The sequence below is a fragment of the Pseudopipra pipra genome, chromosome 3 (assembly GCF_036250125.1).
Source record: "Pseudopipra pipra isolate bDixPip1 chromosome 3, bDixPip1.hap1, whole genome shotgun sequence".
Lineage (NCBI taxonomy): Eukaryota > Metazoa > Chordata > Aves > Passeriformes > Pipridae > Pseudopipra > Pseudopipra pipra.
In genome coordinates this window covers 84403723-84429904 of record NC_087551.1, presented here as the reverse complement: position 1 = coordinate 84429904, position 26182 = coordinate 84403723, and the positions used below count along the sequence as shown (strand labels likewise).

The 26182-nt window shown below is 36.4% G+C and overlaps 1 protein-coding gene across 2 annotated transcripts in view; it reads right to left on the bottom strand.

The window, feature by feature from the left end:
• IMPG1 (interphotoreceptor matrix proteoglycan 1) overlaps window positions 1–25856 on the bottom strand; it is a 56554-nt gene extending 30698 nt beyond the window's left edge. For both annotated transcript variants that reach the window (XM_064650104.1, XM_064650103.1), the window contains exons 1-9: window positions 25519–25856; window positions 12774–13007; window positions 9839–10005; window positions 9595–9623; window positions 6960–7027; window positions 6393–6478; window positions 3362–3508; window positions 2049–2107; window positions 255–275 (exon numbers count right to left, since the gene is read on the bottom strand). In XM_064650104.1, coding sequence (XP_064506174.1) covers window positions 255–275; window positions 2049–2107; window positions 3362–3508; window positions 6393–6478; window positions 6960–7027; window positions 9595–9623; window positions 9839–10005; window positions 12774–13007; window positions 25519–25585 — 878 coding nt within the window. In that variant the 5' untranslated portion in view covers window positions 25586–25856. The remainder of the gene's footprint in view (window positions 1–254; window positions 276–2048; window positions 2108–3361; window positions 3509–6392; window positions 6479–6959; window positions 7028–9594; window positions 9624–9838; window positions 10006–12773; window positions 13008–25518) is intronic.
• Window positions 25857–26182: the final 326 nt, after the last annotated feature.

Here is a 26182-nt window from a genome sequence, read left to right as displayed (position 1 = left end):
AAATATTTTCTTTCCTTCAGAGAGATCTTGACAAAATTTGATTACATGAACCTTTCAGATAAAAGTAAAAGCCGTCCCTGCTGCTTCACATCACAGATTTTGTTCTTAGGCAGAACATAATCAATTCACTTTGCCACATCAAGATAAAGGACATTTACTGATGTATCTGTGTACATAATAAAAGGATTAATAATCATTATTAATAATTAGTCAATAAAATTATTAATCTTAATTAAGCATTACAGAAAGATTACCCATCTTTCTCCTTCTTCTGTCTTCATTTCATCACAGAAGAAAGGGTTTGAGAAAGGATTGCAAAAGAAAGAAAAACAAAGATTCATATATACTGGTAAGTTGTTCAGTCATACACATCACAACCATCTTTTGACAATTTATCTTATCTTGTACGTGCCATCTATAATTTTTATCTCTGTGTGAAAATGACAGTCTACTCTTCATCAGTTCACTTTTTCCCCTTCCAAACAATAGTAATCACCATGTTTTGTGTGGGGAGAGAGGAATTTTACTTTACCATGATAGTTTGAAATATAAGCTTTCCTATTTCCCACCCCAAATGGTGCAATCTGAGCACTGACTGTGCTAATCTCTGTCTTTATGGTGGCAATGAACACCTGTGGCAGTAGTAGCAATGATTACTGTTATCATACGTGTTGCCTACTGAGACTCTAGGTACAGGGGTAACCTGAAGTATTAATTACCTCTGGAAGACATGCCTATGTTGACCTTCTGTATATAATGCCTTGTTATTTTCCCTGATGAATTCTCTAGAATATTTATAATGTTGTCATGGGGAAAATGCTGCTAATATATACACTAATATGGCTTAGGGAGAATGGACAGCAACACCTGTCTTTGCTGATCTGTACCTCTCAGGAGTTAACTAAATTACTAGACGGTGGGAATCAATCTTGGTCTTCCATATTGATGAATATACTTTCATATCAGCTTCTAAGTCCAAGATACTAAACTGAAATGGATCCCCGATCTGGAGTCATAACTGAAAGGGGTTAGTTATTGCAAGTTGTAACTATGAGATGCTACTAGAGACTTCTCTGCTTTTTCTGTGGCACCTCTTTGTTTTATTGATTTCAATATAAAAATATAAGCAACTAATTTTCAGTCTATTTTGCTTTTCTCTCTCCTTTCTCCCAGCAGTTTTGCAGAGAGAAATGCTAGGAAGAAGGATGCTCTTGTCTAAAATTACGTTGCAATATGAGCATTCTTTAACATGTATTAAATATTACTAGAAGGACTGAATGTTTCTGATGCGGTGCTGTAAGCCCACATAAATTTATGTCTTTTCTCCCTGCTCGTTATTCCTTTTCAATTTTGTATAGTTTCTTACTATTAGTTATTGTTCATTTAATCCTTTACACAATGTGCTCTTATCTGTAGAAGCATAACCCATTTTTTTATCTCCCCCTCCCCTGTAGATTCTCTATTGAAAAAGTACATAAGAACTTGTATTAGTACTAAACATACAAGGAAGCTAAAGCTAAAAGAAATTGAAAAACAGAACTCAAATTTACTAAAAAAAAATTAAAAATTTTAAATTGTTTGAAACACCTGGAAAACAAGTACTGGAAAAGTTTTATATGTACAGACATGTAGCCTCCTGCAACCCTCTCTTCAGTGTGATCTATGAACAGCACAGGATCCACACACAAAAAAGTAGTCACCTAAATAATCGTACTTCTAACTCTCTGTACCTTGTAATTTTTAAAAGTCCTTAATATAGGGTTGATAGCAAACAATTCAAAGAATTTATTGTATCCTTCACCTCTCAGTGAATCAAAACTACTTCTATTTAGTACTTCAAAACCTCATAGTCTCACTTGGAATGTGTTTGCAATTCTTGCCATATTGTCTCCATAGTATTACCATAAAACTCTTTTCTATTTACAGCAACATGCTCCTCCCCTCCTCCGCCCCCACACTAGTCCACAGGCCTCTTCATCTTGAAGGACAAGAAGGAACAGAAGAACCCTAGCAGTCAACAGAAAAGAGAGCCCCGTTTTCTTACTTACTTAAATCCTAATACGCGGATTTCTTTGAATCCTGGAAGTTTCTCAAATATTTTTTTCATCTATATAAAACCATAAAAAATTAATATAGTGTGAGATCTGTAACTAAAAGGCAAGCACAGGTTGACTACCTAGACAATATTTTTTATTTTTGAGAAAGAGCTTTACGAAACAGTCTCAACTGCCTTCTTTGTGGTATCATAATTGCTCAGTTTACAGTGTTTGGTTTGTATATACTGGCTATATTACCTGTTAACAGGCAAAATGAAGCACAAAATATAGCTCTTTTTCAGTAATTACATAAATCAGTGACAATCTAGATCATAAGAGAGCAAGTCAAATAACATGAATCAAATGGTTTTTCAGCAGTTTTAGTTCATGTATAGTTTTGTGATTCAAATCACCTGTAAATTGTTAATTACTTAGAAATATTAACCAAATGCAGATGGGTTTAGATTATTTGACAAATCATTTATAAATTAAACAGTTTTAACCATGTTGTACAAACAGAATAACAATATACTTTTAACTTTAATGTTAACAAGTGTATGATTAAATGGTTTTTAATAGAAGATGCATTATATAGTTAGTAAACAAAGTCTGCGGGCACTTCTGTTTGAGGGTAATAGTGGAAATCTTGAGAAAAACCATTTTTTATCAGCTCTGCCAGCACATCCTTTGCCATTTTTCTACGCATATCTGGAACTGAACTAGGAAAGCAAAATAACTTGCACTAAGGAATGTTCATAAAACTGATGAGAAGCTTTAGTTGATTTTACTAAGAAAACCTTTTAGGAACCTCAAGTCATTATCTGCTATCTGCTGTTAAACTGATAGCTGAACATTCAGTTAATATTATTAATTATATGCAAACACTACGGATGTTCCAATTCTTACAGAAACTATGTCAATGCACAACAAAATGAGTGCAAGTCTTTTGAAAAATAGTTCAGACAACAGTAACTAATTACTTTAAACATTTATATTACATTTCTCGTTAGGTTTATTGTATAAATTAAATTATGACAAAGTACTGCCCATGAATTCTTGATTAAGCCTGAATGATATTCCTAAAGTTATTCTGTTCATCAGTTATCTGAGGCTCTATTTCTGTCAAAGCTTTCAGCTTGTTAGCTTGGTGGCTGAACAGATAACTCGAATGAGGGGAAAAACTTAAGGTCTTGAGATGACAGGAATTATCTGTTCAAAGTGAGGGTAGTAGAGTCTAATTCTATTTCATGGTAAGGGTAGGTTTATAGTATGAACCTCAGCCAAGATATAAAGTCAACATTTTTGCATTCACTCGGCCTCCTTACCTGTAGCTGAAATTTGGCAGCTAGTTGTTGATACTCTGGGGAGTTGGGATCACTAAGTTCAGCTGTGTACTCCTGATCAGTGAGAGTTACACTGAATTCTACCATTTGCTCCACAGGGAGTTCAGGGACTGCATTTGTTCCCAGCTCCTGGAAAAGAAGAAGAAATGAAAAAAAGTGAAGCAATAAAACGAAGTGATTTTTTTTCCCAACGTGTTGGTATTTAACAGGTAGATTAGGTTCCCTTTTAAGCCCATCCCCAAAATAACTTTCTGAACCATATTCTACAAAAGATAACAGTTTCTATACATATATGTTGGCTTAATTCCTCTCTCTTTGCAAACAAGTTTCTACTGTTGTAACTTGAGCATTGCCTTTGATATGCATAAATGAAGGTGAAGAGAATCAAGCCATTTCTTGCACAGAGACTGTTTCCAAGTCTTACTTCCATCATCGTAAAGTCATATAGCTTTACTTGTCACTTTGGAGGACAATGTGTGACATCAAGGAGAATGACAAGAAAATTCTACAAGCTAGTTGAAATCCCACACTCAGAAAACCCATGGTTAGTCAGAGCAGAGTTCCAGACTCTCTGTTACTGTTTCATGTTCAGAAGTTTGCATTTGGGTTTTCTGTTAATAAATTAGAATTAGCCCTACCTGTGATACACCTTTCTTGTGCAGTTGACTTTACTGCTGTTAAAAGTACTCATTTTGTTTGCTGTTTCCCAACAGTATTTGTAGTTTTCCCTTACATTTACTAATTTTTGTTCTTTAATTACATTAAATTCCAAATGTCAATTCATTTGTAGGCTATGATGTGCTGCCCCAAGGGGCAAAGTCGCTATGGGTGCATTGAGAAAGATTTCCTAGTTCATCCTAAATATAAAGTTATTAAAGTAAAGTTACATTTGCTAATTTTAAGATCAGAAAGTATCTCTCATTCCTTATTCACAAACAGAGCTGAGCTTCAAATTTCAAGTCTTGGAATGCAAGTACCTGAAGAGGTGATGCAGAGAGCTCACCCAGGAAACTCCTGCCTTCTACCAAGCTCTGTCTTTCTTCACAGATCTTGTTACTAATGTTAACACATATCATCGTTGCATTTCACTGCCAATGTATTTTATTACTTTTTTTTTATGAACAAAATCTTTCAGGGTTCTAAAGAAAGCCTGTTAAAAATACAAAGATCTCAGAACAAAAAACAAATTCTTCTTTACTGCACGTACTGCATATACATTGGATGGTCATACTTATTTGCAATACATAGATATTCTGTATTCTTTAAACACGATTTTATCTTTTTTATTTGCTCAAGGATAATTCTACTCTCAGCCAGACTTCTTGCACCTTGGAGAAAATACAAACAAATACAACAAGGTCAAGAAGAAACTGGCCCAAAAGAGCAGCAAGCTCATCAGCCTGAATCTCACAGCGAGGTGAAGTTTCCATTTCTGCTGCCAGGTAAATTGGCATAAGGCTGCTAGAGACATCTGTCCCATACATAACACCTAGGCTTTAATACCTTCCAAAAATAAGCAGAACAAGAAATAAGTGAGATTTCAGTGGCAGGGGATAAGAGAGAAAGTAAGATGTTAATAATAGAACCACAGAATGTGGAGTGAAATGGGAGAGAGTACTTTCTGCACCCACTGATTCTGCAAAACTCAGCTCTGCTATATCATTCCTCAGGATACCTCAGTTTTAGAAGAATGTATGTTTTGTGTTGTGTCTAGAAATGTGGCTCATCAGTTAGAGAAAGAGCATTCTGTAATGTTCTATCATATAAATGGAAGATTTGGGAATATGCACTTTCTACATAGCTGCCCCATGACTTTTGAGGAGACAACCTTTAGGGAGCTGGTGATAGAGGATTGGGCAAGAAAGAATAAGGAGATCTGTAACAAGGAGAAACTGGTTAATGACAATCATCTGGTACATCTCAAACATCACAAATAAGTGATTTTAAAACCACTAGTCCCTCATATTCTATTCGCTCTTTCACTGTAAGATCTGAGATACAGGTAGGTAATAGAAAGTCGAGACTATTTAAAGATTATTTTGCTTTCTTACATTACAAGGATGTAATAATTTTGGGCAGTAAAAACAGCATTTATATGGGATCATGCCAGTGCAATTCCTGTGCTGGAGCTGAGGAGCTTGTATAGGTGGGAGGGGGAACAGTGGTGATTTGCCAGGGGTGTGATGGCAAGGCCTCACCCAGCATTCCTGCCCCCAAATGAGCCTCTTCCTACAGCCAGTATGCACAACCCCCCTCCCCCCCCCCCCAAAAAAAAAAAAAAAGAGGTTTTTCAAGTAGCTGTTCTACAGACTGTAAAAACTCTCAGAGCAAAGCAAAGAGGAAATGTAAGAGCCAAGGCTCCTCAGAAGCAGGGTCCTCCCCGGTAATGCCTCCAGAGGGAGGTTCCCTGAGGCCACACAGCTGTGCTGAGACCAGGACTACCTTTCTAGCAGCCAGGGTAGGGAAAACAACAACTCCTCCCAGCACTCCACCCCTCTCTCAGAGGTAACTGGTGGCAGCTGCTGTAAACCTGTGGAGGAAGGGGTAGTTTCCAGAGCTGTGTTGCATGGCTGTTCTGAAGAGATAGCAGTGGAGATGCTTCTTTGATAGCTGGTTGTCTGGCCAGAAAAAAGCAAGGAAGGGCCAGTCTTATCTCCTGTGTTGTGGCAGCCCTAGAAGGTATGTTTTTTGGTGTTATTTATTGAATAATAAGGTTGCAAAATGGTGCAAGATAGGCAACAGGCCCCTCCTTCAAAGAATGAAGACTCTTCCTAAAAGCTGGTTTCCATACTTGTATACTTTCTACCTCATACTTGAGAAACATCATGCCCTACTCTGGTACAGAACAGATGCTAATAGACCCCTTCAGTTCCACTGGCTGAAACAGATGGGAGAACTCATGGTTTCGAAGCACTAAGTGTTTATAAGGGTTCTTCCTCTTTTCTTCTAGCTGAACTCAAAAAAAAAAAAAAGGTGAGTGAAAAAATGGGATAGGAAAACAGGCTGCCCTGACCTTCACAGGAGTCTTCGTGTCGTTAACGATTTCATTGAGCAGCGTGCCATTAGGTGCATATGGAGAGAGGGGTGTGCCAGGGGAGCCTGCAGGGGGGTTAAAAGAAAAGTCAGGCAAGAACAAGTTTGCACATCAAAAATCTTCCCCTTTCTGTGTTGGTCAGGTGTCAGCTCACTGGAGCAGCTTTCCTTAAGGAGGGTGTGTCTGAGCACAAGCCTGTGCCACTGGAAGGTGGCCGTGACTTATGGCATGGGTAAAGCTGCTATGTTTTATACAATAGACAGACTTTCTTCCAGGTCAAACATCAGTAGCATTGCATGTGTGTGACTGAAGGCAAAAGTCAACTTGGAATGCTACATTTGAGTAGCAGACATGCTGCAAAGAGATAAAAGTTGCTTCATAAAGATTATTTTGTTAAAAACATTTTCATCATACTTCGCTGAACTTGTCATGCTTCTACTGCATTCATGCCTAAAAGGCATTCTACTGCCTTTTAGGACCTAAGAATGACTGACTTTAGCAATTCTATTTAAAGGACAGACACACAAAAAGCAGACTTGATTTTACCTGTAGAAATGGAAGGAATTTCTTCCACCTTTTTGCCTCCTATTTTCTCTGCGGATATTTCATCTTTCCTATCAATCAAAAATAAATGAGTGATTTAATTATCTCCATACTGTACTGGCAATGAAAAAAGTGTAAAAAAATTTAGAAATATAGAAGTGTGGTTTAAATGAGTGAAGTTATTTCTAATGGAATATTTTGTAAGCCAGTTAAAAAGGCAGTGGAACAGTAGATCATATTTTTTATTCGACAGCTTATGTATTTTGTTTTCTCTACTTCAGTTGAATATTTGCTCTTACAAAAATACTGATTTGATATATTCCTCCAGCAAGGACTATCCGTCCTGTTAGGAATCTGCTCATGAGATTTCATGACTGATTTTATCCATGCAACTGGAGGGATGGGATTACAGAGATTAAATCAGTGCACTGGGTCTGTTTTTGTTTCCCTTTGAGGTTAAGGAATGGTAGACCACTGTCTAAAATGGAAGCAAGACTTCTTGTACACCATCTAAACCAACTTTTGTCTCCTTTGCTATATCTCATCCTGTCAGTATAGTTCAGTGAGAGCTTTGGGCCTCTCCTAATTTTAGGACCAGTGGACATTTCACGGTACCAAGAGAGTTTTATATGGTATGGTTTGAGGAGAGGATGGATGTATTTATTTTTCAGTTGTTGGCCTGCATTATAATATCATAAGAATGCTTCCAAATAATGATAGTTTCAAGTCAGATTCCTGGATCCAGATTACTATGAGATGTAATGTTCATGGGTTAATGCCTGCCATGGTCCCCATGGAAGACAGCTGAAAACCCAAGAAAGAGTATGGTGGGTATGATGTAAGGTTGTCTGCCTTGTATCACAGGGTTTGGTTTTGTATTGTTGATATTATTTTCTGTTGTAAGTTTTACAGCCATGAGGTAATGAATACCTTTTGCAATTGCAACTGTTGGCTTGCCTGAAAAGCAGAACTAGTATGTATATCTAAGTACATTTTATTATACATGTATTAGATATTCCTGCTGTTAAGGTTATGGAATAATTTCTGCTCTAAAACCAAATTTTTATTCATTGAGCTTTTGGGAAAATTTAGATTTTTAGATATGTATTTTCTTAGGGACATTTTGAGATTTTTCTTTCCTGAAATTGGGGTGCGAAGAATTTCAATTGTTTTGAGTTCTAAGTAGGGTGTGGAAAAAACCCACAGCATAAAATAAAAAAACCAGTCTTTGAAATAAATGAGAATAGAATTCCTCAAAATTTCTACAGTGTGCACAGATGCAGTGTTTGTGAAAACTGGTATGAGTGAAAGAATAAGGGTGTTGTAAATGTGTGATGTGGTGTTAACTGAGATAGCATAAAGCCTGCAGTGTAGACAGAAAAGATGTATGAGATACATTTCTATACGGGACCAACCGAGATGTTTAAGAACATAAATAAAGAACATGAACAACAAACAACTGATTTACCACATCCTCTGGATATCTTATGCAGTGAGAACAAAAGTACTATTTATAATGTTTTCACGATGCTAACTAATTATGTGTTGTGTTTTAACTGGAGACTGATCTATGTGGCATCTACAGAAGATACAAAATGTTTCCCAAACCACATAATAGTAAAGATGAAGTCCAACCATGCATAATCATGGTTGGCTGTATTTCCCACTAAAATATGCGTAATTTCATAGCATTTACTTCATCTTCTCAATTATTTCTAGGGAAAACCATACTGTTGACAAAGAATTTAAGAGAGATCAGTCACTTAATGCCTTGCTGCTGCTGTTTGCACTAGACTGAATGAAAAGACCTCCCTTTGGCCTTCCAGGGGAGTTTAATTAGGGCCTACATTATTAAAAATACATTTCTGAGAAAAAGCCCTCAGATCTCTCATGTTGGAATGAACAAAGACACATAAGATCTCTGTGATCATGAGACAGTGTAACTTACGAATGCAAAAGATTATTTGCCTGAAAACGTCCTGAAAATCAAAAAAACTTGAAGGAAAAAATAATACATTATTCAGAGGAGTTATGGACAATGATTTGTCTGGGTTTACTACAGTATTTATATGCAGAGAGACAGAGTTCAGTATTTCAACTTTAATCCTGCCATTCTCAGACTTCTGAGTGTTGCCAGAAGCATATTTCTTTCAAAGAGTTTGTAGAAGAAAGTATCACATTAGTTGACACTGTCATGATGTGTAAAAATACAGGAGAAGGCTAAAGTGAAGGCATAGAGTTTTTATATTATTGCTTAATGAAGCCTCTCAGATAAACCTTTGTTAAGCTCTTGGACTTTCCTATATGAGAAACTATATAGCAACTTTTGTCATACTCCCAATCAACACTGGTCTAATGTAGAGCCATGTCTCTGACAGAGTTTCATGCTCACATTAGTCTGAGAAAACATTATGTGGTGTCTCGAAGTGAACAGGTAACTCAGACATTTGGCCACCTCCATTATTTGTGATTCAATTGCTGTGTACTATGGTACATACAGTATACACCTCTCTCACAGCACGAGCCAAATACACCACAATGCTGTCTGTATATCTGTTCACATCCACACACATCTACACATATCTTTTTTAAAAAAGGCAGTAACATCAAGTGACAAGGTTCTACTTGTGCTACTTACCTTTCCTGGAAGGTTCTATGTTTCACTCGCTGCAAAAAGATTAAGAAAAACAGCATTTTACTAGTGGGTGTATCCAACCAGATAGAGCAGAAACCTGTTAGCTCTTTTTTTTACTATTGTTGTATATTTTTCTTCTAAGATATGCCCCCTCCTCCTCCTGAGCAATACTTTGCCCTTAAATAAGCAGATAGGGAGGGACTTGGAAGTCTCTCCCAGTTTATAAACAAGTGTCAGTAATCCTTACCCGTTGGATTATTTCCAGATGCTCTTGGGAATTGCTGAAGTTTTTGCCAATGTCGAATATGCAAAAGGTTTCCCTCTGGCAGGCAGTAACCCAGTTCTGATATTCAGAAGTATCAGGAATCCGATCCAGAAAAATACGAAAGGCTTCCCACACAGCTTCCTGGCAGACTGAGTAAGAAGAAAGGGGCTGGGGATGGATGCTTTCTACCAAAAAGTAAACTTGAAAGCCTTTTAAAAGTGATTTGGTATTTGCACGTTTACACATTCATCACTCAAAATGAAGGAACACACTTCGAAATGTTGGTTAAAATTAAATGCTTTTAGAGAGAGGAATTTTCAAACTTATTAGAAAAACCATTTTAACAGAAACTTGCAATTTAAAAGCTGTTGCCTGTAGCACTTTACTTTGCAAAGCTCATTACTGTGAGATGGGTCATTTATTTTCAGTACTTGATAGCTACTTTGACTTAGAGTGAGTTCATTATCTGCATTATCGATGTCTCTGAAATTAGTGCAGTCATTTCTCTAGGTATACTCTAAACTTGCTGTAGGGATGTACTCACCCAGCTGGGTTAGAGCCCCTCAATAATACCTCAGGAGCAGCCTGCCCTCCCCGTAGAGCAGCTGCATGTGCAGCAGATGTGCTCAGACTATTAAAAAGGAACAGGCTGTCTTTTGAGGAGATTTATTCATTATGAGCTAGCAGTTAAAGCTACTTTCTATCCTCTTTTTCTTGCAACTCTCCAGTATCTGTTTCTCTGAGCGGCAACTGCTGAATAAAGATATACTATCTGATGATAAGTAATCCAGTTACCAGATAAACGTGACACATGACCAGTTGAGGAGGTGTTGTAGATGACTCTGTGCTTTCACCCAGTTTGCCCCACATGAGGGACTGTCCTCATTGTGACTTATGCTATAGTGTATTGTTTCAGAGTTGGTGTAGGGTCACAGTAGCCTCAGGTTATCCAATAGAAACTGTCTGAGCTCCTATATTTGAACTCTTTTGTGTCATGTGCTCATTCCTGGAAGTATATTTGTGTGTGTTAAAAAAAAAAAAAAAGTGTAATTTTTCTTAGAAAGCAGAAAAATTCTCTAGAAGACTGATATGATCCACAGTGCTATTACTGTTCTAAACGTGTCATGGGACTTGGAGGGGTAGAAGTGATCTCCTAGACTTTAGACACAGAAAAGAACAGACCTGAAAGTATATGTATGAAACAAAATGAAGGTAAGATTGTGCCACAGATAGGCACAGGCTGTAAGGCTCCAGCATGGATACCAGATTACCTTTCCATGAAGGCTTGTAGTGTGGTTACAGATTCAAGGATTGTGATCTTTCCTTGCAGGAAAAATTTTTTTGAGGTTTTAATGAAGGATACTGTAATGCAATATGTGCAACTATTCAAGGGAGCAGAAACACCTTTTTCTGAACGAGTGTACAAATTATTCAGCTGCAGTCATCTGATTGCTTCCTTTTTGGGGAAGTACTCAGGTTTCAGTTGAAGAACTAGATGACACCTGTTCAGAGAATTTTGTGAGTGTAGAACACTGCTGAGGAAAAGGAGATGTAAGTTTAAACCTGCCTGCGCTACAAGACTTATAGAGTCCAGGTGATGTGCTGCTCTCCAAAAAGTTGGTAGTATTGTCATATTCAGTTTTTTTAAAAGAAAGGGTCATACGTACGGTTCTTTGAGTTCAAGCTAATGATACCAGCCTGTTTCAGGACAGCTTGTTTTCAGCCCCATTTGGGATGTAACCAGTGAGTTTCAGGGACTTTCAGGATTAATTTGAATTTAAGAAATGCTTCTTGGATCAACGTCTTTAACACATTTCTGAGTTCTCTCTAGTGCGCACAGGATGCTACAATGGAGACCAAATACTTTTGTATCTATAGGAATAGCTACAGACATTGGTGTAATTTTCCTATGCTGCTTGTAGCAAGTGGCTGCTGGAGTAAAAGTTTTGCAGCTCTACATCCAGGTTTCTTTTCAGAGAGAGCTATCTAAAAGAGAGCCAAGGAGGAGCCAAGTTACATGGATGTATGTTAATGGTTGGAGACCAATATAGAGGAAAAACAGATAAGCAGAGGAGATTTAGAGAGCAGATGTTGCCTTGGATACTTGCATTCCAGAAATGCTGACTAGGTTTTAGAATTAGCTTTGGACTGTCTAGCAGCAGTGCAAAAATATGCATTTTTCTAATACAAATTAAAACAGTCACTGAGTGAAAGACTGGAAGGGATAGAGGGAGGAAGAGAGAAAATATGAAAACCAGGAGCCTATTTGCACCATGCTCTCTAGGGACCTAGAATTGGAGTCGTAACTCTATAGGCTCTCTATGGGGAAGGGAAGTGAAAAAGGGCTGGGGAGAGAGCGAATTAGTTGAGAAAAGGCAGAAGAAATATTTGAGACCTTTTGAAAATAAGACTAAGTTCTTTTCATGACCTGCTGACAATTATGAGTGTTTGTTGTATACTAACACTGCTACAGACTTACTGTATCTACAGATACACCAACATATTTATGCAATGACCACTTAATACTTTCACTGTTTGTCTTACTGGTGAGATTAATTCAGACTTGCAACGATGGTACCTGCTGCACTTATGAGAAAGGTGGTACATCTTTACACAGTAATGCAAGCACAATTTGGTCTTCACGATCAGCCATGCTAGAACATTATGCAATTACTCCAAGTTCATTAGTCCTTTGAGTGCATTTTTTTATTTTCTTCTGGTAACTGTCTGTCTTGAACCCTGCTGATGCACATGTAACTTTATCTATGTTATGCTTATCTATGGTGAAATAAACCATAAAGCAAATAGCACATACACTGCTTAAAGGTGAAGAACAAGATTCTGGAAAATTACTGTGTTTCCTCAATTAAAAGAAACACTTTGCAGGAGGAAGTACATGCTACAATAATCATCTTACCTCTTAATCTATAGTAAGCTTGGTGACTGGCTAAAATCTGCTTCACAGATTCTTGTGGGCAAACTTTCACACCAGTTGAGAAGAAGGACGACCTCTTTGTTCGGTGCTTTGCCATGTCAAATATCCGCCTTATGGTTGATACTCTGGACCTCTTTGTTGTTCTTTCAGTTTTGTCTGACCCTGAGGCGTCTGCAAGATGTTTGGCTTCAGCATGGTTTATTTTATTAGGAATTTCTGGAAAAGATAAAAATAACCACGTACATAAACATACTTTGCATAGGCAGTAGGTATCCAAGGCAAGTTCATGTCTGGAAAATGGGCATAAACTTGAGAGTCCTTTTTGTTACATTATAGTGGTGTCAATGCCCTGACCAAATTAGTGTGCTGAGGAGAAGCATCCTGTGATCACATGGGGGAACTGGGGCTCAAGAGACCTGGCAATTAATTTCCTTATATCTCAACACGTGACCCCAGGACACATAGGGTAAAAGTGTCAGAAGCCCTAAATCCTGTTTTCAAAAGCGACTTTAGATTAGATCCACAAAGGACACTTAAGTGCTTGAACTTTGTGCTACAACATCTCATTTGTGAGCATATTGACCTGTAGGGAACTTTACAGTGCAGTGATAAGTAATGGTCTGGAGCCTGGGGAAAATAAAGAATATCTGTATCAGTCTACAGTGTAAGTAGGTGTCTACACTATCAGAGAAGTTAAATGAGAAATTTTTGTACCTTAAATCTCCACCCTTTAAGATATTCTTACAGTTCCTTTGGGCTTCAAGGCACATCTCCCTTCACATCAGGTTCATAGTCTTGAACCTATCCCAAGAACTGGACCCTGAAGCTTTCAAAAGTTGAACAGGAGTTTTATTGCCCTTGGGAAAAGAAAGAGCTGTTTCCAGTCTCTCGCTTTTACTCCACATTGCGCTCCTCCATCCTTCCCTCACATAAATTGAAGTATTAGCTAGAACAGACTACAGTTGTTTCTTTACAACTGGTTGATAGGTGCTGTGGAAGCTCTGGCATTGTATTTCAATAGATCTTCAACAATTCCTGGCAAAGTGGAACAACTACAGTTGAAAAAAGTGAAACCAGTGAGTGGGAATTGAAAATCTAGAATTTACTTATGGAGCTATTCAGCTATGAAAAATGGAAATGCTTCTAGAGTGTCCAAATAGGCTCAAGTACAAGAACTCCCATCACAAAAGGCATGCGAAAAGTCATGACTAATTTAGTTCCACTTCCTAAGTATTTGTGATTTGGTATTACATGACATAGCAGCTAAAGTTAATGTAAAATGTTGATGATAAAAAATAGCATATAAAGTACACATTTAAATGAGCTGAAATATAGCATTTTGCAGGATCATGTGACAAACAGTATCTTTTAGACTGTATTCCAAAATTTTGTATAGATATTAATAAAGATGTTACAATTATTTGGAAATACCTTTTTAGTTGCCTTTTAATACATTTGATACAGTAATTACACATAAAAATTAAAGAGAAATGTAAACAGAGTAAAGGACATTTTGAAAGAACTGCAAAACTTTAAACAAGGTATATGTGTTCCTGAATCCTGATGAACCAAATGAAAAAAATACTTTGAAAAATGGTTTAAAATCTTGTAACAGAAGAATAAAAGGAAATAATCATATTAAAAAGGAATAAATTCAGTAAGAGCAGCACTATCAAAAAAAGTAAAAGATTAGCAGTTTGCTGGAGAAAGAAGAAATGTCATGCTGCATATAACAAACACTAATTATCATGTTCTTAGGCAAATCAAGAGAAAATAAGGAAGGTTAAAACCACATTATCTTGACAATTTGGAATTGTGTTAATTAAATGTTAAAAGTAGGCAGATAAATGATAAAGAAAAACATTTGAAAAGCGTACTGTTACAGAAAGAATAGTACTTGAAATAAAGAATGCGGAAAGTTCCACCATGTATGTCAGTATACATATGTATGTGCATCTATTTGTCTCCGTTCTTATTTAACTTCAAAATGAACATCCAGTGTTTACAGTGTAGAAATCATAGTAGTGACATCTATATTTTGATATAGGTGCTACTCTGATAGAGCAAAAAGTCTACTGGTTGATTACAATGAATATTGTCTGAAAGAAAGGAAGTTATAAAATAAGGGCAGTAGGTTATCATAAGGTTTTGTAATGCATGCCAGAGGCAGCAATCTGTAGACCTGTAACTGTCTAATTGTTGCAAGGTAATTTAAAATGATGATGCAGTCATATAATGTTTGACGTTAAATGAAATGGAAGTAATTTTTCCACATTAATGTCTGATCATGAACCAGAAACTGCTTAAAAACTGTGAAAACGCATCGCTAAGTTAATCAGAAACCACAAGTAGCCAAACACTGCATCAACTGAGACACTGAGTTATTTGAATGATACATGGGATGAGAGAACAAATCCAATGCCATTGAAACCTCAAAGAAGACCCCTGAAATACCCTAGAAGAAAAGACCAAATATCCACATGGAAGGTAGCCAGTTGTAAGTCCTTTTACAAGGTGTACCTTTTGCAATGTATATTAACTGCAATAGACCAGCTGCCCAGGCAGCCTGACCAACTGGGGCAGAGGATTTTGTCACTAAGCTCTTCGATAGCTTTTGTATGAAGCAGAGGCCTTTCTTGAAGGATTTACTTCTTCTCCAGGATTTATCCCTAAGTCATTAACTTGAATTAAGAACTATACTGTTCATGAGACTGACAAAGGAGATTCTTTTCAAATGATTGTTGTAATGATTTCAAACTTTCTAGGTTAGAGTCCCTTTTTGGGCTTTTCAGGCTGAGAAAATGACCATACTTTTTCTGCTTCAGTTAGAGCTGTTCTGCCAGCCAATTTTGGATGGCTTTAAATTCTTTCTCTTTTCATTCTTTCCCTTCAATGTTCACTTTTTTTTTTTTTTTTTTTTGAGGGTCTGTTTCTAAAGTATCTCTATTGTAATAGGTGTAATTTAATTTATACCTTCTGGTTAGTAAATTTCCATTACTAGAATAACTCTTATTATCATAATTCCTTGAAATCACTTTTTAACTAAACTTAAACAAAATTTGAATTGGAGAAAGCATCAGCCCTTCTCTGCATATGATTGCCCAATATTACCATACAATATGGTAATAGAGTAAACTGGAGAGGTGCAATTTTACAGGGTACATCATTTGATCATGTAAAAAATCCCAATGATACTATGCTGGTATGCTTTTGTTAAAATAAGTAATCTTTCTAAATTTTTTTGTCCTCAATCTTTTTTCTGAAATAAACATATGTAATTAAAATATTCAAAGTTTACCCTAAATAAACACTGTCCAGTTTGACTTTTTCTTATTTAACTCTGTTGTTTAACTTGGTTTTACCTTTAAGAGTTATATTTAAGATTTTGAGTTTTCTTTGATAGTTTTAGGCCAGAAGGGCGAACAACTATATAAGTCTGCTAACAGTTTAGTGTACTTCAGCTTATTCTCCAAGATGTCTTAACCAAAGCTGTAATTCTCCTCCTTTATTCTCACGTGAAAGAATCTACACCATTGTCCTCATTTTCCAGGTGCCATACTTGAGAAAAAATATTGAGGCAGTTTTGTCTGCATAGTCTCTGTCAGCTGTTATTAAAATCTGAAGTTCCTGACCTCTAGTCCTGAACTCAAACAAATATAACAAAATTTTTCCAAAATACCATAAAGCAATTTCCAAAATATGATACAGCAATCTAATTCATATGGGATCTAATCAAATTGCTTTGATATCCATACTGATCTCTCAAGTGCATAGTTCTGTTCTTCAGGTTTTGTTTTCAGGCAGATAAATAGTATTCATTTCACAAAATAAAAATCTGAAATCTGTGGAATTAGGTCAGGCCTCTCCTCTGTGTCTCTTGAGAGCTGTGTTATCAAATTTATACCGTAACTAAAATAACAAGGCAGGAGGAATATTTTTCAAAGGTGAGAATTCTTATGTGTTTTTAATAATCTGCATAATGAAAAAGGAAAAGCACAACATTGTTGAACTGGATTCTAGAGAAAGAGTTTAAAGCCATTTGGATAACTGGTCAGCATTGGGGGGGCTTGTTGTTTAGTTGTTTTTAAATTTGCTTTTATAAACACAGAAGCAAGAAGCTCATATTCATACCTTTTTGTATAACTGTAGTGGATGCTTCTCTATACAGCTTTATTAATTTCTCTTTCTAATAGTATCAGTTTTGGGAGACCTCCAATTTTGGTGTTGGTAGTTTGGGTTTTTTTCAGCAATGTAGACAATTTCTGTGTAGGAACGTTTACCGACAGCATTATTTTAGCAGTAGACTTTTAGTTTGCCCTAAGAAAATTTAGATGTTATTGTATACAAATATAAAAATTTAAGATATGGTAACAATTTAAGATTTGGCAGCAAAATTCAGGGTGACAAAAGTCTGAGTAATCCATCCTTAAATCATCACAAGGTTTGAAATGTATGAAAAAGCAGATGAGTCTGAAAAATAAGTGGATGTGCTTAGGATAGAGAGGAATGCTTGATAGATAAATGAGATGTATTGCCCACAAAATAAAATAATTGTTAATTAAAAGTTAAGGCTTATTTAAGGGAACTGGTGAAATATGATGAGGAAAGCTAATAAAGTTTAATTCAGCAAAGATCCTGTAAATGTGTTGCTGCTAAATATATAGTGGGGCCAACAGTCCTATGTTGATAACTGAGCCAGTAACCAAAGCGTGGCTGACTGGTTACGGAAAGTTGATCTTGAGATTTCTTAAAGGGCTGATCAGTGTAAACACCAGATGAAGCATAGAAAGTACAAAGAGAGGTAATATCCTAGACTCTTACCTACAACTAGTCTCCTCCTGTCATGGCAATAGTGAAGATCCCATGTTCTAGTGGCACTTGCCAGTGACATGTTCTCTCCTTATATTCCTTTTAAATTTTTATTTTTTGTCATGCCATATTTCCTCAGGTCATTTGCATGTGAAGAGTCTAACTGGGCCAAAGGGGCTTAGATGAGCAGGAACAGATTAAAATATGGCATGGGCCTTATCATCAAATGCAACCTAGATCCTCCGTGTGAGTACTAGAAGCAGCACCTATCTTCTCTCAGAGAAGCATGCAACAGTGTCTATCTTCCTATACAGATGTGAAAGTGGAGGCCCTTTTCTTGTACTCTTGGTGTTCGAGCCTGCTTTGCCAGGGCTTTTTCAGACACTGTAACTCTGTGTTCGTGTTGCATGTCCCAGCTTGTTTTTACAACCATAAAGGCTCACAGTTTTAAAAACTTCAGAGTATGGAATTCTATGTTAGAAAAATTAATGCTAATATTTAATCCGTTCAGGTCTTGTCTCTGAGAGCTCAGTGCCCTTAAACGCAAGATTATATGGCTTGCTTGTAGTTATCTTTGGGTCCAATATATTATTTAACTGTTTTTAATGCACACAGTGAAAGAATATTGAAAGGAATTACTAAGGGGACTCAGCCAAAATGATTGTTGGGTCTCATCTGGTCCCTAACTGGGGTAGCTGAGGCACAGGAGGGAACTCACTTTGGATCTCAGTTCCCCAGGTTTAGTGCACTTAGCCAGTGAACTGCTGGGTAAGAGGGCAGTATCCACTACTGTGGGGAAGTTTTGCTGAAAGATAAGCAGCTGACTTTGATGCTTAGCTTCAGAAGAAGAGGAATTGTGGTCAGAAGAGAATGCCTCTGTTTCTAAAAGAGGGAAAGAGGGCTAAGGCATTTATATTAAAAGTGAATAATTCTAATTTCTCAGAAAAAATATTGACAAAGACGAGTTTGGTAATTCCTGTTTGGTATGTTGAGTTTGTGAATTCCATTCTTAAATGTGACTAAATACTAACACTGCCTGTGGAGTGAGGCCTGGGTATCTCATTGTGGCAAAGTGCTCTGGGGGCCAGGTCCAGGCCTCCAGTGTAAGGTTAAGCTGTGGTAAGCTGGCCAACATCTCCCAGCAAACTTCCCGTACAAGTACCACCAAGCTGGTTGTTATACACCCAGCAATACAGAACCCTTCATGTACCTCTAATATCTTGTGATATAAGACTCAGCATCACCTTACACATCAGGGAAGTGCTAGACCCTGCTTGTGCAGTGGAGACAATACTGGTCTGAACCCTGTATCTCTTGCTTGGATTCACCATGACAAAACATCACCTTACACATATTCCCAAGCTGCATTCAAGCTCTCTATGACACAGGAGAGGAATTCCTGGCTTCTGCTTAAAAGGTAAGTTCTATAATTTTCAACCTTTTAAAGACTGGGTTAATTTTTAAAAATAGATCTGTACCAAGGGATTTTCTTTCTTGAGAATCCAGGAAAATGGTGGGTTTTCATAAATCTGTTTCTTGGCAGAAATGCATGAGGATGTTTCTTTAAATGTTTATGGAAGATGAGGAATGCAGTTACTGTTAACAGTGCTCAAATAAGGTAAGGCTCTCATGAATCCTTACGCGATATATTCCTGTTGTTATTCTTACGTTAAAAATACTAAATGTTTGGTTATAATGAAACAATCTACATTACAGAACATGTATGGAAACAAATCTGAAGAAGAATAAGTTATTTTGAAATCTATGATATTAGTAAACGGGTAAACTTGAAACCTTTTTGTTTTAATGGTTTTATATTCAAAGCTAGGAGATGGCATTAGGTAACTGTTCTTTTTCAGAACCCTTTAAATTAACCTAGATTTACGTTTCGGTACCAAAGGTCACTACTGTCATCAGCCAATGTGCTTTTGGATTTCAGTAAATGTGAAGAATTTAATTTTGGCAAGTAGGTAACACAGAGAAACTAAAGCAAATATCATAATCCCTTGGCTGTTCCCCTCCTCTCAAATACACGAAGCCATGTGGTTTCCTGCGCCAAGTGGAGAAATGCAATTGTTAACCAACTTCAGAAAGAAAGGTAAGAAGATAATTTGAAGCCAGTTTTATGAAATTTATTCATAGACCCTGGAGCAGGTAAACATAGTCTTTTCTCCCTCTGTAAGCAGATAATTTGGTAATATCTTTGAATTGTGCTAACTATACAATTCATGGCAAAATAATTATGATGAATTATCTACTTATTATAGATGAGAATAGAAAACATAATATGCCACTGATAAGCTTTTCCTGATTTTGTGAATATAGTTGTCTTATACTAATGATGAATCCACATTAACATTAAATGTTGTCTGTACCAACCACAAATATTGAACATGCTGAAATCTTTATGAGTCAGCATGTGATTTTCACACATTTTCTTCCAACCTGAAAAAATATAATGAGAAACTCATGTTTTCCTAGACATAATAACTCTCATTAAAGGTAGAAATTTATACATCCTCTTTCAGACAGAAAAGTACAAATTTTTATTCATCAACTCTGTGAACTTCTGCTACTGGAATTCTTAGAAAATATCAAAGACCATCTATGGCATCTATTCATTGCCAACCTCTGAATCCTATAACATTCTTCTTAAGGTCCAGAATCTGGACTAGAAACAGCATTGAAAATGACTTTTTAAATGTTGACATATGAAATGTGTATCTATTTGTTTTTCCTTGACCATCTTTGTAGCATCTGACCTGAAAGGCTGTTCTGTTAACTCATATGGTTTACATCAAGGAATGCAAGAAAATGCTCTAAATGTTTAAGTAGTTCTTGGGGGCATGCATCCAATCTGTAGTGATGAAACACTAAGTTGAACACCTCTGCTATTATTTTTCTGAGTAGTCATTCTTGAGATGTACAGCTATCCTCTGAGAAAGCCAGTGACACAGTGTAAGTTCAAGTTGCAGTTATACTTTGACTCACTATCAAAACTATTGAAATATTGACATAGACGGCAAAGAGTCTTAGTGCAGAATGAGCTTATTGAGATACCTGTATTCAAATACAATGACAATTAGGATGGTTGACATAAGAGAATGCTTCCAGGTGCCAGAAGCCCCAGTGCCATCTCTTTGCTTCAGCTTGTGTATTTGGAACAGTTTGATTTTCCTCACGTTTTAGGGTCACTTATCCTGCAGTACAATCTACAGTCTCTGGCTAATTGACTCTGTCTCATTTTGACAGGGAGTGACTTGGACTTAACCTTATTTAACTTAGTTATGTATCAAGCTGCACAGACCAAGTTTGGTTTGGAGGACACCTAGTCCAATTCTTGATCTAAGCATGGCAACTTGTTTGTCTAGTTTTGATGGAGAAGAGGAAAGGGAAAAGAACTCAATTAGAACCGTCTTCGTTTTGTGCTGTCACCATGAAATCACAAAATGAAAGATGAGTGCACTGCTGTTTCCTACCTGAAACTCCTGAGATTTCTATGATCTGTGTTGACTCATATGTATGAAAGGTATACCTGGAACATAGCCACTAAAACTAGTACTTCAGGTAACTGGCTTACTAAGATTGTTAATATACAATTGGGTAAAATCTGAGAGAGGTATTGAAAGATTCAGAGTGGCCAGTAAGAAGATAATTTCAGCTCTGCACCAAAGTAAAAGTTTAAAAGCTGGTAGAACCTCACCACTGAAAAGAAAAGCATGGCGGCCTAAGTACAATTAGTGTAGCTATGAGTCTGGGTCCTACTAATTTGCAAATGTCTGTATGACTAGGCAGTTGCTCTGAGAATCAGCCCAGCAAACTCTTTGCAGTCCTGCTTTATGACTGCAATGCTTCTTACAAGTCAGGACTTCAATTTCTGAGTTATACCTCAGGTCCTCATGCTTTCACGAAATGAGTAGGATAGTGTTACTCTGTCAGACTGGTGGTATGCTTGCATACAGTGATAAGGTGTGCTGTTATGTAAGGGTATAAAAACACACCTACACTGTGGCAGGTGGCAGGGTACTCCCAGATGATTGTTAATAGTATGTTTTCCAGATAGGTTACTATTCTGAAGTGTCTGTCCAGTAAATAGCAGCTGACAGTGACTAAATGCTAGCATACATGTATATAAAAGCAGAGAGAGAGAGATATATTTCTTTATAGAACATGTGTTATTCAACATCACACATTCCTAAGGGGAAGAAATTAAAGCACAGCTGGGCTTACAAAGTACAAAATGCATGGAACATGCAGGATAGTGCACCTAATTCCTGATAAAAATAGAATAATTGTGTGATAGAAAATGAGCAGAAAACTAATTTTAATCCCAAGCGAACTAGGTTGGACAGAGGTAAAAAAGCAGGGGGAAAACATATATAAAATATTTTAAAACATTGAAATGCATGTAGTTGAATGCATATGCATACACAGTTTTCCTTCTGTAAAGAACTGTCTTCCTCTGGAAAGAAGACACTGTTTGACTACATGTGATGGGTGTTGGCCATGTCACTTAGTGCACTGCTGAGGCCATAGGGACTCCACAGTTAGCTGAGAAATAAAGAATAGGATAAATGATCTGGATTTCCTAGGAGGTTAAGACTTCAGGTTATTTTATTACAGCCTGTAAATTAATGTCCTGTAAAAGGAGAAATCCTATTAATAGTGATCTTGTCCACAGGTGTTTTCAGAGAAAAAATCCCACATACCTAGCTGTTCATTCACATATAGTTCGCTGATCCTTGTGTCACAGGTGTGACTATTTCTGGAATTAATCTTTAAGATTCAATGACAATGTTCTAGTATTTGTATTCAAGTTTGGCTTTTAGCCAGAAAATCAGTACGTTAAAACCCATATAAAATGCAGTGCTATGTTTGCTTGGGAAGGGGGAAACAAAAAGGTTTACTTTTCATTTGTTTATAAGCACAACCAAGAAACCTAACTTTAACTTGATAATTCTTGTTTTATGGATGAAGGTAGAAGATAGTATTAGGGCAAAAGGCAGATGTCTTTTTCTTTCTTTCTTTGAAGCTTTATGTTCTTTGAATTTCCTTTTCCTTTGGCTTAACAAATTTACTTAACCCTTTTTTTTATTGGGCAATTATAGTAATGAAGATCTGAAACATTTGTTGCTGAATTGGAACAGCCTAGCGGGAAGGGGTCAGTCAGAATGAATTAAAATGATTTCATAGAGCGAACACAAAGCCTTTGTGTCCTAAGGAATGGCTGAGTAAATAGTGAATATTTGCTTGCTGAATAAAAAAGTAACACAAAACAGCCTTGAACGCGCTCTAGCTCCCTTACATTCTCAGTATCAAATGCCAAGATGTATCCAGCCTCAAGGCATAGTTTTGAGTGTTCAAAACTTCTCTGGATTTTGGTATTTAGTCTGGATGTTCGTTGGTTTACTATTCAGATTTTGTGCTGTCACAAAGATTTTATTCCCCTCACTTTCCCTTCCCGTTGCTAGAGACAGTTTGTGTCAGGACAGTGGGAAAATTATGGCCAAAGTTGAATGCTGTATCTCTAAAGTGTTTATTTTGCTTCCTACAGTTTCCTGTTTGTTTACTGTGGAACTGGAGGTGCTCCTGGACAGCCTCCAATGTCTGGAAGAAGCACTCTTTTAGTCCTTAAATATGGATGGGAGGAAGAACCAAAAGACATTACTAAGCAAGCCTCACTTTTAAAAAGTTAACCCACTTTTTATGAAATATAAGTGTGAGTAAATGCAGAATTTGAATTTAAGATAGTTTTGTTTGGTTTTTTGTTTGTTTGTTTTGTTTTTTAAATGAGGAAAAGATATCAACTGATTAACTTTATAAATATTTAGAAATTGTCTGTATGTTTTTTTCATTTAAGATGGGGATATTTTATATCGTAGTCTCTTATTTCCTAACCTGTCACAGTTTACATATCCTGCAAACTTGAATAGACTCAAAAAAAGCCTCAAAACATCTGTGTTAGGTTCACTACTGAGTGATTCATAGAATCACTGGGAGAGCCTGTGTACTTTTGAAAAACACTTTCTCTAAGTATATGACCCTAATGCTAAGTCATAAAATAACAGTTCTGAAAGCATCTCTGCTCTGAAAAAGAAGTTTCTTACTACAACCATTAAGTTTTTTGAGATCTGTGTGCATATATTTGAAATAACATAGTTAAAAAATATTATACATAGCATGACTACATGTCAATAAAAAGGAATTATTATACGTTTATGCATACTATATATACTTTATAAAGAGGAAGAATTTTTCTAATTATTCACATGAAAACCATCAAAAATGAGAAAATTTGAACATTGCTACATAAGCGAGATGTTAAGTAAAGTTTATGACTGGTCATGGTTTCCTGAGTGTTGATGAACATTTTATGTAGCAAGTCTTCTACTGCATCTCTTAGGGAGGTGATACACAATTTTGTATTCCTCTCTGTCAAGATAGCCTCCCAGCATTTGGCTGGTGTTTTACAATGGGGTGAAACTATACGATCCCACTTTTAACAATATTGCTTTCTCAGTTCATAATTATAAATATGGACTACAATGATGCCATCAAGCATGCATGAATTGTCTGGAATTTATTCTACCTCTTTCCATCATAGAATATGCAACTTAAATGCAAACCCAGTGCATTTTTATAGAACTTTTCTTCTTGTCAGACATGAAATACCACTCATTCTCTCATTTTTGACCACATTTCTAAAGTATCATTAATGATTAAATGACACTATTTACATGGTATTAAAAAGTAAAATCAAAGAGCAGCACAATATGAATCTAGGGTTAACTTATACAGTACATTTCTCCAGGGATTTTTTTCAGTACTTTAATTGTCCACTGGAGAAGATTTACATCATTTAAGTGACATGTAAGAACTGTGTTCTGTATTTCTTACAGAAAATCTGTGCAAAGAAAAGCAAGACAAAAAGTGTAAATAAAACTTTCCAAATAGTATTGACAGCAGACTGTATTTCACACTGTCTCTTTAACAAATATTTAGAGAACATTGAGGATACTTCTCTTTTATCATTTTACATTCTTTGCATTTAATTAACAGGCCTGAGATTGACATAAAAATAAAAATCATTGACTTGGGGGCACATAAAGCAGTTGTTATGCTGGCTTTTAATTCGATTATGTAAATATCAAAGCATAGATGTAAATGTTATTAAGGAACCTCCTCCAAAATTAAACATATTCACCAAAGCTCTAAATGTACTGAATATAGAACTAATCAGGAAAAATCACATCACCATCTTTTCTTTTTTGTTGTTGAAGAAACTTTAAAATTGCTGTGAACTTTTTAATATTTTTAAAATGAGTCATCGTTAGCTATTGAATTAAGTACAGAGGAGTTATCTGTATTTGTTTTCTTGCAAATCATTTTACAATTATTATTACAGTAATCCTTACTAGTATTGCTGGTTTTTGCATATTTGTTAGCATGGTGTATTCCTCCAGAATTTGTCTATCTAAAAGTTTTTGAAGTTTTTTTTCTGACAGTGGCTAGTCAATGCAAAGATAGACTTTACTATTTTCTCTTTATTTCCGGGATGAAAGACCATCTTTTACAATGTCAGCACTTAGATGTTCTTTCAACTGTTTTTCATCTTCATTATAGTTGTTTTTGAAATTATATTTTGTCATAACAGAACATATTCAGCTAAAATGAATCTAGATGGCATCTCTTACTGAGATTGTAAAGCCTAGGAAACATACTTGAGAATTAAGGCCAACATTTCCTTTTTCAGCTTTATAACAGTGTGTCAGTAACTGTACTGTCTCTAGTTGAATTATCAAAACACCACACTCCAAACACAAAATTCTGTAATATGAAAACTCCTGATCTTGAAATTATTTTGTTTCTCAACATATGCAATGTAAAATTAATCTAAACCTTTAATACATGAACTTACCTCTGCTTCCCTGAACTTGGAGAGCAAGGCAAATGATCAAAAATATTAATCCAGTTTTCAAATGCATGCTGTCTATTGATCATTCACAGTTTTCAAGACCAATCATGCAGGAAATAAGAATATTTCAGTCAAGTAGAAGAATTCTGTTTTCTTAACGAACTGAAATCCCCAAACGTCTTTTGTCTTATTATTTTTCAGGTGTCTCCAGCCTTGGACTGTATTGAATTGCAACTAGGCAGAGTGCAACAGGTGCCAGAATGCAAGAGCTGGGCAAGCCCCTTCAACACACACACTTCTAGCCTGGGGGACTGGAGTGGTAAGACAAGAGTGACGAAGTTTTAAAAAAAAGCAGTGTCTGTTTCTGGAATAATCTGTTTATCTGCTGCTCAGACATAATCCCTCTTACGGTCCAGCTGGAAGAGCTTTTTTCATCTTATTAACCTTCTGCAGTGGCATCTGTCAACCCCAGAAGACTTCAGCAACACCATGATAAACAACGGAAGTCTCTTCTAGTTCCCATTGCCTTCGAACATTGATCCTTTGGGTGCTCTGGAAGTATAGCATGTGAGCAGAGATGAAAGCATGGGGAATGCTAATTCTGCTGTTTCCAAACCAGTGATCACAAAACCCAGGGAACTTCCTTTGAAGAAGATAGCTTTTTCTG